The following is a 12,294-nucleotide window of genomic DNA, read 5'->3' on the forward strand; positions in this document are numbered from 1 at the left end:
AAAAACCGTAACTTCCGTTGTTATTGCTAGAAAACAGTTGTAAAAACTTAAATTTTCATCAAGTCAGGATGGTGTAGTTGGTTATCACAAAACCTTAACACGGTTTGGGTCATGGGTTCGATTCCCATTCTTGATAAATCCTTTTTTGAACTTTTGAATTTTTTTTTATTTGTTTGAAAACTCGTTGTTATACGAGTAGAAAAAATATGTTCCAATATTAAATGTTATTATTATTGTAATATCTACACAAATTTATAATTATATATTTATAGATCAAAAAAATTAATACCTTGGAAAGAGTTTAATTAGACAAGTAATAACTATTTAGTAATTTATATAATACCATTTCTTTTATTTTTTTATTACATTAATCAATTACTCAATTTAAATAACACGTGTCCTTTCAAAGAATCTTGAAATCCTATTATTGGTTGATTGATCATCACTTTGAGTGTGTGTGTTTTGTAGATGGTATTATAGATATAAATAAAGTGAGCTCCGATCGGACAACAGAATCAGCTACATCGATGGCTGCAGCAACTCCTCTGTCAATACTTGTCTCTGCCTCAACATCGACCTCAACAGACCAGTTCATAGCCAAGACTCTTGACACAAATCTTCGATTCCAACGTGCCAAGACAGCATCAAACAAGACACTCTACAATGATGTACTTACCAAAGGTAGGTTTAACAAGTCTATGCAAGTCAGTGTCACGTGACACAGTCATGTGACTCAAGTCAGCTGACATCAATCACCTGACCTGACCTCAATTAATCACCTGACACAACTCAATCAAACAGCTCTAAAGATATGCTTCGAAGACAATAGCGTTGAAAAGGTTGGCGCACTGAAAGCTGTGATGACAGAGGTGGAGACAGTGGTGGTAACAGACTCTCCAGTGTGTGGATACTTGCTATATATGTTGGCGGATGCATGTCGTCAGCTGACATTGTATACAGACGCGCTCAACGCAGCCAACCACTCACTCAAGATCAGAGAGACGCTGTATGGCCAGGACAGCATCGAGGTCAGCACATGTCTGGACCTGCTCGTTGGTATATCGATTGCTGCCAACGCACTCGACCATGCCGTGTCATTGTTTGTGCGCTCATTCAAGTGCAATGTGTTTGGGTCGTACGCGACGTACGCTCAGCTCAGCACCAGCATCGCACGCTTCAAGGCCACACTATTGGAGCGTGAACAACCATTCCTCGCCATCAAGATGTTGGCACAGACATCAGAAGTGCTACAACAACAACTACTACAGTCGATACAACAACAACAGCAACAGCAACAGCAACAACAGATTGATACATCGGCACTGTGTAGCACACTACTTGGCACGCTGCTGGACCGTGCCGACCTGTATGATAACAAACTGAATGAATACCAGTCGACAATAGAGTGTTACGAACTCATCACAACACTCAAGGGCATTCCATCAAAGTAAGGTCACTCACTCATTCGCTCAATCGTTGGAACTATCCCACTCACTCACTCAATCAATCAATCAATCAATTCAGAGATGTAGGACATGCATATGAGTTGATCATACAGACATACTTTAAGGCTGGACGATATGATCAGACAAAGGATAATGTGGCAAAGTACTTGGAGATGGCTACAAGATGCTTCAAAGTGAACTCGGTCGACATGGCCATGGCATTGTTATACTGCGCGCGATTAATGGAGGAGCAGGCCGACCGCCCCTCACCTACACGATTGTGCGATCAAGTGGATGCACTTCGATACTACTTGTGCACGTTGAAGATTGCTCGAGAGACACCTGGTGGCATTGTGTTGCGAGATCTCCCATCAGACACGCCCTCCGCAACACAAAAGACATTACGCGACAAGGTCGAGACAATCCTATTCAACAACCGACCATTGCGTTTGGAAGAGGTGGCCAACATGGTGGACAGGATGCTTCAGATCACGACGACCGAGTTCCTGCTCAATGGCCAGCGCTCGCAGAACTGGCTGCTCAAGTACCTGTATCCAGACTTCATCGCAGAGGACGCGCTGCGCGAGAAGGCCGAGACGCTGCCGGCCAAGTGCGGCCCGCTGTCCAAGCTGAATGGCCTGATGAAGAGTTGGAAGCAGATGTGGTTCACACTCAACCGAGAGTCATTGTCGTACTACAAGAGCAATCAGGATACAAAGCCCAAGGGTGAGCTGAGTCTGTTGGAGATCAAGTCGATTGAGGTCATCGTGTCCAAGGAGAAGAAGATGAAGCCGCAGACACACTGCTTCCAACTGGTGCATCCAAAGCACACGTTGGTGTTGGCGGCCGAGACCGAAGAACAGATGCGCGAATGGATCACAGTTCTAAACAAGGCCAAACAATATTGGGAAGAATGGTGGAGTACCAACCTTGTGATTGAAGGGGCGTGACGTAATATTGGTCAATCATACAATCAATCAATTAATCAATCAAATACAATGTACATAATATCTTTACATTTTAGGGTCACACTGATGTGTTGGACTGGGGTCATCACTGGGTCCCAGTGATTGCCCACACTTCATCACTTTGCTGATCTTAATTTTCATTAATCTTGAGTCCCATGCAAGCATGGCTCATTCATCACTTCAATGATTCATTCAATCACTTCATTCTATTCATTAACTTATCATTTATTTATTAACAGATACTAATACATTACATTATATTATACAACATGAGCAACAGTGTATCAAGTCCAGTTGGAAAGGTTGGAAATGCCAACTTCCCCGTCGATGAGAATGGTGTAGTATACCACTTGGGTGTAGCCAACAATGGATGTAAGTTACTCATTCAATCAGTCAGTTTGATTGATCGAGTGATCGAGTGATCCAAGTTGATACTTTGATTGAGTGATTGACCCTTCCCCATCATAATCATCATCATCACCAATCAGTGGCACAGAGAGTATTGACAGTTGGAGATTATGGACGTGCAAGCAAGTTGAGAGATAAGCTGTTGGAACAACCAGTGAAGACAACTGAGCATCGTGGCTTCCATATACATACTGGTACATACAAGGGTGTGAGAGTGTCGATTGTGTCAATTGGCATGGGTACACCGATGATGGACTTCCTCGTGCGTGAGGGACGCTTCGTCGCAGTGGGCCCCATGGCAATCATCCGTTACGGCACTTGTGGTTCGCTGCGTGACGTGCCCGTCGGCTCACTGGCCATCGCCAAGGACTGCGTGCTCATTCGTCGCAACCCAGATCATTGGCACCCAGAGGGCAAGGACGCCCAGCCCTACGACATCTCCCTGCCATTCGCAGGCGACAGCGCACTGATTGGCAACTTGACCACGGCCTTCCAGAAGGGCGAGGGTCTAGAGGGACGTCAGGTGGTCGTCGGCACCAACGCCACAGGCGACAGCTTCTACAGTAGCCAGGGTCGCCAGGACGCCAACTTTGACGATCACAACCAGGACCTGATCAACAAGCTGATGCAACGCTATCCCGAGGCATCCACACTGGAGATGGAGACCTTCCAGCTGTACCATCTGGCCACGCGATCCAAGGAACCAATCAAAGCAGCAGCAGCCACCATCATCCTTGCCAATCGTGTTGACAACACCTTCCTCGACAACGACACCAAGTCAGCACTTGAGATTGCTGGTGGACGTGCCTGTCTCGAGGCTTTAATCAATACAACTCTATAACATACTCATTCATATTCATTCATTCGTTCATTCATTCATTCATTGTGTGTCTCTGACTCAACCACATACCCCCCTCACTCAATCACACCCTACCGGTCGTTCGTCAATGGGGGTGGTGATCAAAGCAAAGCAATCTTGAACATTACATTACATCTTCATTATTTGATTGAATAACATATACATATAATATATATATACGTATTCAAACATATAATATACATATACATATACATTACATAACAGATACAGATACAGACACATAGATATAGAGATGGAACTGTTATGGCTACTACCATTGATGGTCGGTGCTGTGCTGTGGGCCGCAGCAGATGTTATATCAGATGGTGTCATTGGTGAACATAGTCCATCGACAATGAAGTCAAGCTCAGATCAATCTGCCTCATCCGATATCGAGGCTGCGACACAGGTGCTCGACTTGCTGTCCGACACCAAAGAGGACACGATGCGAACAAAGCGCGAGAAGGATGGTGGCGGCAGCGCGCATCACAAGGACAAAGACAGCGACACCAAGTTGTCGGGCGAACAAGACGCGCTCATCTCGGGCGCCGTCATGCTGCTGTGCGGTGCCTTCCTCCACTACTATTACGGCACTGCGCACATTGTCAGCTTCTACGCGCACGACCACATGGCGCCCAACGGCCTGCCGATGATCCCACCCAACACTGTGTACATCGCGGCGTTTGTCTCGGGCATCTTCCAGGCATTCTCACTCATCTACTTGCTAAAGGCATTCGAGTCGTCGTCGTCGACGATCATCGTGCCGCTCATGCAGCTCAACTCGCTGTTTGTGTTGCCCATGAGCATCGTGCTGTCCGTGCTCAGCCACTACTTCCCCACGCTCAGCACGTTCGACCAGATCATCTCGCCTGTGCACTTCCTGGCGTTCGTGCTGATCTTTATCGGCGGCTTCTACCCGGCGATCGAGGGCGAGTGGAGCCAGTTCTCGCGCTCCTTCTGGCGCCAACCAGCCGTCACGCAGGTCATCCTCTCGGACTTCCTCATTGCGATCTACTACCTCATCGTGTCGTTCTGCACCAACGAGACGGGTGGCATGACGTCCATGTCGTTCCTTGTCATCTCGATCTACGGCAACGCCACGACCTTCCTCTTCCTCGTGGTCTTTGTCGGACGTTACCGACGCTCGGCCAACGAGCTGCTGGTCATGCGTCCGAAGTACATACTGCTGTCGTCACTGGGCGAGATGTTCTCAATGTCTGGCTACTTCTTTGTATCGATCTCCTACCATCTATATTACAACAGTGGCGTTGTCAGCGCCACTGAAGGCGCGCTCAATCAACTATTCAACCTGCTTCTGGCCATCTTCCTCAAGAAAGTCTTCAACTTTGGACGCGAAGTCAAACGAATCAGAGAGAAGCTATACTCTTGTGCCATTGTATCTGTTGGACTTGTACTCACGTCGACCTAAGGTCCACTCTCCCCTTCCCTTCATCATCCCATATCTTACCATTCATTCATTCAATCAATCAATCACCTCGGACACGATGTAGTTGGACGACAATCAAGCTGAGGCACGCGACAATTCAATCAACCGATCGATCAATCATCCAATCAAACAAACTATCAACCAATCAATCACCTGCTCTTGGCTCACACATTGGCCAGCCGCCAGCCCGCCAGACCATCGCGACCAATAAAGAGCACTCCTATCCAATGATCTTCTGAATGAAGGAAGAGCTTGGAAGTATGTATTAATCAATCAATAACATATTTAGTAAGTAATAATAGGTGTTCATGAGCTTGGATTGGGAAGGCGACACTCTTTGGTCAAACACTTCCGTCCAATCATAACTGCGTGTAGTGGATGGTGGATGGTGGATATTGGAAGCTGGGGGGATAACGCGCGCAGGGGGGGTTCGTCTAGACGAGTGATGATGCACTGTTCTGCTGAATGAACTTCTCGAAATGCGACTTGGCCACCTGGATGTTGAGCAGCGTGGCGGAAGACTCGATGGTTTGATCGGACATGATGACCATGATGTAGGTGTTGGACGTGAAAGCATCAATGTAAGCGGCAAAGTTAGAGTTCCTGACCTCCATGGCCTGGAAGTTGGCCTGTGACTTGGAGCAGCTGAGGAAGAACTGCTTGATGATGGTGCTGATCTTCTCGAATCTGTGTACATCCTTGTGCTGCTTGCGGTGAGAGTGCGAGATCACCAGGAAGGTGGCCTTCTCAAACAGGACGACCTCGTCGGCCTCGCAAATCTTACAGAACTTGTCCAGGTGACGCTCCAGCACGTTCACGTTGGGAATCAGTGAGTAGACGATCGATGACCAGGCCTTGTACAGCGTCTCGTCCCAGATGGACGTGCGGAAGCACGTGACCTTGAGTGGGAGCGACAGCTGCTTCAACTCGGTCTCGCGCTGTCTGAAGAGGTTGTCGCGCTGGTCCTCGGGCACCAGATCCATTTTGTGCACCAGACAGAAGATCTTGGCGTCCTTGGAGTTCTGGAGGATGGCCTCGAGACACGACTTGTAGTTCTTGAGATCCTTCTGATGCTCGCGGCTCTCAATGTCAAACACATAGATGAGCACCTCGACATTCCTAAAGATATGATCGCGCTGTGTTGTAAGATAGCTCTCAACAAAGCTCTCCTGTCCACCACAATCCCAAAGGTTCAGTACCAAGTTTCCAAGGAATCTAACATGTGAATGTTCGACATCGACTATAATAATATTTGATTGATTGTGTCAGCAATAGTCCAAGAAACCTGTTGTTGTCCTAATCTTTGATTGATCGATCGCCATTCGTTAACATACTTGTAACACCCAAACGCATTGTGTCTCTGGCTATATAGTTGGCAAAGATGATTGATCTCATCGAAGTCTTTCCAGACTCACTCCTGCCCATCAACAAAACCTGTCATTATGAATGAATGAATGATTGAATGAATGAATGAGTGAGAATGTCCTTTGGTTATTGTTCACACATTATGTTTGATCCTACCTTTCTCTTCATTGTTTATATTGTATGTTGTGTTGTTATATATATAAATATAACTATAATATAATAATGTGAATGAGATTGACGATTGTAATTGTAAAGAACAAGAAGAAGACTCCTTCAACCACTCTCTCTCTCACCTCTCTCTTTGACAAACACAACCCCTCTTGCAATCAAAAAAATAAATAAAAAGAAAAGAATCTCACTCAATGGGACAACAGACACTCACTTTGTCGACTCCAACAATAATTCATTGATCAATGCAAGTTGTGAGCAAAGAAGAGGAGATGATAAAAGTCCACTTTGTTGGAAGATCTAACCTTAATGGTCTCAGCATCCAAACCAACCAAACAATCAAACAAACTCTTATCACCATTGAATGAATGAAGGAATCGAAGGGACCTATGAGGATGTCAAGAATGTATGAATAATTGAATGAAGGAATCGAAGGAACCGAATGAGATGGTAATGAATGAGAGTGAGAGAGATAAGATAGATAGTATGATTGGAGACCTGACGGATTTGGTGTTGCCGAGGGTCAGTTGAACTCTGATGATGGTGTTTTGAAAAAACATCAACACTGAGTTGGATGAAGAGGGTTCCGATCCGAATACCTTTTGGAAAAATGTGTGGAAGAGTAGACGAGTTGGGACGCCCCATCAACCAATGCGACCTAATAATACTTTATCAAGGTTGTTGGATGTGAGTGAGTGATTTAGGTGAGTGAGTTGGTGAATGAGCCAGGGATTTGCTTGCATTTCATTCATTGTTTACTTACACATATTCACACTTATACACATATTTGATACTTGGTATCGATCACTTATTATTAATAATCATTACCAAATCAGATCACATACCGACTTACCCCGATAGCCATAACACTAACCTTTTTAGGACAATCAATTCGATCAGTCAATCAAAAAGACACTCACTCACACACTGATTGATCACAACCCCCACTCACACGCCGTCAGTCAACCAAACATCAGCAAAGACCAAAAAAAGAGAGTTCCAATCACAACACCACCGTCAATCAATCAATCAATCATTCAGTCAAACATTATTATTATTATTACTATCACAACAACAACAAACAAACAAATAATATATATATAAATATATAATATAATACTTATTTATTTATGGAGGCAATAATGGATAAATCAGAGAAAGAGATTATCGACCTGCAAAAGGAGATATTGGATATTGAGAAGAATCAGACGGCGATCAAGGAGAAGGGCGTGAGCTTCAAGGAACAGATAAATGTTGGCTTTAGACATTTGGACGATATATGCAACACGCTGGCCAAGCAGGAGAAGGAGTCGTCGCGCCTGCAGGCGCGTCTGGCCGCCCTGCCCAAGTCCAAGGAGAGCGCCGAGCTCGCCGCCAAGCTGAGCGGCCTGCGCGCCTCCATCCGCCAGTCCAAGAAGACGTTCACGCCCGAGACCGGCGGCATGTTCGTGCGTCTCTTCCTGGGCCAGGTCAACGTGAAGCACTACCGCGAGGGCGAGCGCTTCCGCCTCAAGACCGAGTACGAGAAGTTCCGCTTCAAGACCAACCCGCAGTTCCTCGGCTTTGTCGCGCTGCTCCTCCTGTTCCCCTACAGCTCGTTCGTCACCACTTCGTGGCAGATCTGGCTGCTCTACTACTACGTGACTTTGGCGCTGCGCGAGAACATCTTGCTGGTCAACGGCAGCTCGATCCGTCCCTGGTGGATCATGCATCACTACCTCTCTATTGCCGGCTCGCTCACCAACCTCCTCTGGCCCTTCTCCGACTCATTCGCCTACTTCCTGCCTCAAATGACCTACTTCTCTGGCGCGCAAGGTCTAGTCCAGTTCCTTGCCAGTCGTTATCAACAAGGTCAACTCTACAAGCTCACTGCGATGGGCAAGGCGACAATAATGGATGTATCTGGTGAGAATGTAAGTTTGAATGATCATCGCGATGGACTCGGCCCTGGACTAACATCACCCGCTCAAACAAACAGATACAAGGTCATGGATGGGCACCAAGTGCACTGTTCTTGTTGCCATTCCTGTTGTTTGTACAGTCATTCCAACTATACAATGGTATCACATTCTTGTATTACTGTTTCACTCATCAGGGTATCGAGTGGCAGGTGATTGCCTGTGGCATCATATTCATCCTGCTTGGCGTTGGCAACTTCATCACAACAATGCAGACCTACTACTCCAAATGGCTTAACAAGAAACAGAAGAAGTCACAATAGATCAATCAATCGATCAATCAATCACAGACATCATCCGACATGGAACAACAATGTACCGCCTTTCCAATCCTCAACATCAATCACTCAACCAAACACTCACTCAATCAATCTATCATGTCGTATTACCATCTCGTGACTACTATAAAGGGTCACGTCAACCAACATCAACATCAACATACACATCCACATCCATCCATTCATTCATTCATTGATGGGCCATCGATGGCCATCATTCGTCGCGCGCACCAACAGCTGGTAGGGCTGTCTAAATAAACAGATGAGAGGGGAGAGTGAGTGATCGTCTGGTCGTCCGGCCTGTGAAGGGCAGGTCGCCAGAGCCTCACACTCACAACATAGATAATACACAACTAAGGCTTCATAAGTTATAATAGCTAGCTTCTGCCGACTAAATGTCGGACAACTAGTTGATTCATTCTTTCTTTGACAAGCATGCCTTGACGACGTTGAGCACCTGTCCACTGGTGATGAGTTTGTTGACAGCCTCAATGTCGGGCTGGAGGAAACGGTCACGCTCCATGAACGAGACCTTTGAACGCACAAGACGATAGACAGCCTCGAGTGGCTCGGTGGTCTTGTGTGGGCGAAGGAAGTCCAGCGCCTGGATGTTGGCCAGCAGCTCGATGGCCAGCACGTTCTCGACGTTATCGACGACCATCAGAGCCTTGCGAGCAGACCAGCCACCCATGGACACGTGGTCCTCTTTGGCGGCACTGGTGCTGAGCGAGTCGACTGATGCTGGATGGCACAAAGTCTTGTTCTCCGAGACGAGTGCGGCGGCAGTGCAATGGGCAATCATGTATCCAGAGTTGAGACCTCCCTCCTTGACAAGGAAAGCTGGCAGGCCGCTGAGGTGGTGGTTGACCAGACGCTCGACACGACGCTCACTGATGCTGGACAGCTCGTGCACAGCGATTGCCAGGTAGTCGAGCACCTTGGCGGGGTACTCGCCGTGGAAGTTGCCTCCAGACATGGTTGTGTTCATGCTTGTGAACACCATTGGGTTGTCAGTGGCGCTGTTGAGCTCTGTGGTGAGGATGCCCTCAACAAAGGTGATGGTGTCGCGAACAACTCCGTGCACTTGGGGGATGCAGCGCAGTGTGTAGCTATCTTGGACGCGTCCACAGTCGCGATGGCTCTCTGAGATCTCTGAGCGGAAGCCGCCCTGCTCCTCATTATGCAGGAGAGAGCGCATAAAGGCAGCGACGGCCTTTTGGCCAGTGTGTGGACGGGCCTCATGGATGGCTGGGTGGAAGGCCACGACGGTGCCCTTGAGCACCTCGAGAGTGATGGCGGCGATAATGTCGGCGGTCTCGGCGAGCACCTTGCTGCGCTGCAAGGCTTCGGAGCCGAGCGACGAGATGAGCTGTGTGCCGTTGATGAGTGCCAGACCCTCCTTTGCCTTTAGGTCGATTGGTTGAAGCTTGTGTGCGGCCAGGATATCGCCGGCGTTACCAACAAGGCCAGTGGAGCAGTCCAACATTGGACCCTCGCCCATCAATCCTTGGGCGAGATGTGCGAGTGGAGCGAGATCGCCCGATGCGCCCACCGTACCCTTCTCTGGAATCAATGGCAAACAGTCGGCATTAAGTATATTGATTGCGCGCTGCACCGTCTCCAATGATATTCCACTGTATCCCTTTGCCAACACATTGATTCTCAATGCGAACAGCATCCTTGTTCTTGCTGGAGTCAAAGGTGTACCAACACCACTTGAATGTGATCTAATAAGGTTCTCTTGTAGTCTATCATCATCATCATTCAAGTCAGTATCATTCAATCATTCAATTATTCATTCGATCAATCATTCAAACTTACAACTTGATCTGATCATTTGGGATTGTCACATCGGAGAAGAGACCAAAGCCAGTGTTGATACCATAGACAACTTTGTTTGAGGCCAAGATGTTATCGATGACTTCACGACCCTTTATAATGATTGTTTCGACCTCTGGAGTAATGCGCACCTTGTATCCATTATATCCAATATTGACCAAATCTTGAATTGACAAGTTATATCCATCAAGATTGATGTATGATGTTGTAGTTGTAGTTGACATCTTATAGTATAATTATATGTTTGAATAAATAATGAGTATATATATATATGTATATATTCGGAATGAATGAATGAATGAATGCAATGAGATAGATTGATTGAATGAGCTTCGGACACTTCGCTTGTTTTGAAATTGAACACATCAACAACACATTGATTCTTACACATTGTTTTCTCTCGTTTGGTGATAAATTGAATAAAAATGTGGGGTGACAAGTGGGATTCTAACTTGTTTGGGAACTAACTTCGCAGTCGTGTCGGGCATCCAATCCGAGATACTTTGTGGGTTGTGTGTTGGCAACTAACACATGACTTGACATAAGTCTATGACATGTATTGTTTTGTTATCAACCATCAATGGAACCTTTATAGATATAACAAACAGTGTAATTGAATGATTGGAATAGTTCCAATTTTCATGGAACGAGTGATCGATTGAGAAGTTTGACACTCTTTTTGTAATAATAATAACAATCAAACAAATATAGATAAATATAGGTAAATATATATATATATATATATATATATTGATGGACAGATTATCAAATTTAGTTCTTAGACAGATATTCGATCATTTGAGGGAGGATAAAGATGATCATTTCAATGCATTGTGCTTGGGAATCACTTGTAGACGTCTGTTTGATATGATGTACAAATGGATGACAGAGGTTGACGTCAATCATTGGGACAGAACACTGTACAATCATTGCAAACCAACAATGTCAATAACGTTGTATGATGATGATGAAGTGTCGAGTAATGCAATGATGGAACATCCATTGAATCCATTGGACAATCTTGAGAAGAGACCTTCGTATGAGTGCCTGACCGACCTCACCATCAATGTTTACAAACAATCAGTCTCACCCGATCGCCTGCCCCATCACTCACTCGTCTGACGGTCTCTTCCGGTCTCAAGTCTGGCCCCCTGCCCTCATCGATCACAAGTCTGAGCGTTGGCAATCTTTTACAGTCATTCAACATTGGCGATCTGCCACCATCTCTTCGCACAATGGACGTTCAATTCGGTACTAGTTGTCCGATCCTACCTCGTACGCTCCCATCGTCACTCGTCTCATTGACACTCAAGCTCCATTCTCCACTTTTATTATTAATACTGTGCCCCTGCTGATGCCCGGTTCACTGCCCGATTCACTTGAGACACTTATACTAGATAGTTCAATCATTTATCCGTTGCAACCTGGATTGTTCCCATCATCTCTGACATCAGTGATTCTTGGGGGTGTTCAACTTCTCGATCCACCAACTCCTGGCGATCTGCCCTCATCGATCACATCACTAGAGTTTGACTGGAACTTTGATCGTGCCCTGGGCA

The 12,294-nt window shown here is 46.2% G+C and overlaps 6 protein-coding genes across 6 annotated transcripts; 4 read left to right on the forward strand and 2 right to left on the reverse strand.

The window, feature by feature from the left end:
* Positions 1-527: 527 nt before the first annotated feature.
* SAMD00019534_114910 (hypothetical protein) lies at positions 528-2,395 on the forward strand (the record flags this gene model as incomplete). The annotated part of the gene is made up of 3 exons (XM_012893178.1): positions 528-681; positions 802-1,447; positions 1,525-2,395. The coding sequence occupies 3 exons, from the start codon at positions 528-530 to the stop codon at positions 2,393-2,395; spliced, it is 1,671 nt and encodes a 556-aa protein (XP_012748632.1).
* Positions 2,396-2,682: 287 nt separating this feature from the next.
* Positions 2,683-3,662, forward strand: SAMD00019534_114920 (hypothetical protein; the record flags this gene model as incomplete). The annotated part of the gene is made up of 2 exons (XM_012893179.1): positions 2,683-2,785; positions 2,902-3,662. 2 exons carry the CDS (start codon positions 2,683-2,685, stop codon positions 3,660-3,662), a joined length of 864 nt encoding a protein of 287 aa, XP_012748633.1.
* A 298-nt stretch (positions 3,663-3,960) lies between these two features.
* Positions 3,961-5,109, forward strand: SAMD00019534_114930 (hypothetical protein; the record flags this gene model as incomplete). The annotated part of the gene is made up of 1 exon (XM_012893180.1): positions 3,961-5,109. The coding sequence occupies one exon, from the start codon at positions 3,961-3,963 to the stop codon at positions 5,107-5,109; it is 1,149 nt and encodes a 382-aa protein (XP_012748634.1).
* Positions 5,110-5,564: 455 nt separating this feature from the next.
* SAMD00019534_114940 (hypothetical protein) lies at positions 5,565-6,660 on the reverse strand (the record flags this gene model as incomplete). Its single annotated transcript, XM_012893181.1, has 3 exons — positions 5,565-6,367; positions 6,462-6,561; positions 6,649-6,660. Coding segments are annotated over 3 exons (915 nt in total), but the record flags the coding sequence as incomplete, so codon positions are not given.
* A 1,112-nt stretch (positions 6,661-7,772) lies between these two features.
* Positions 7,773-8,875, forward strand: SAMD00019534_114950 (hypothetical protein; the record flags this gene model as incomplete). The annotated part of the gene is made up of 2 exons (XM_012893182.1): positions 7,773-8,573; positions 8,630-8,875. Coding segments are annotated over 2 exons (1,047 nt in total), but the record flags the coding sequence as incomplete, so codon positions are not given.
* Positions 8,876-9,311: 436 nt separating this feature from the next.
* SAMD00019534_114960 (hypothetical protein) lies at positions 9,312-10,959 on the reverse strand (the record flags this gene model as incomplete). The annotated part of the gene is made up of 2 exons (XM_012893183.1): positions 9,312-10,644; positions 10,718-10,959. The coding sequence occupies 2 exons, from the start codon at positions 10,957-10,959 to the stop codon at positions 9,312-9,314; spliced, it is 1,575 nt and encodes a 524-aa protein (XP_012748637.1).
* Between the last annotated feature and the right edge of the window lie 1,335 nt (positions 10,960-12,294).

This window comes from Acytostelium subglobosum (genome assembly GCF_000787575.1).
Source record: "Acytostelium subglobosum LB1 DNA, scaffold: scaffold33, whole genome shotgun sequence".
In the NCBI taxonomy this organism is placed as follows: domain Eukaryota; phylum Evosea; class Eumycetozoa; order Acytosteliales; family Acytosteliaceae; genus Acytostelium; species Acytostelium subglobosum.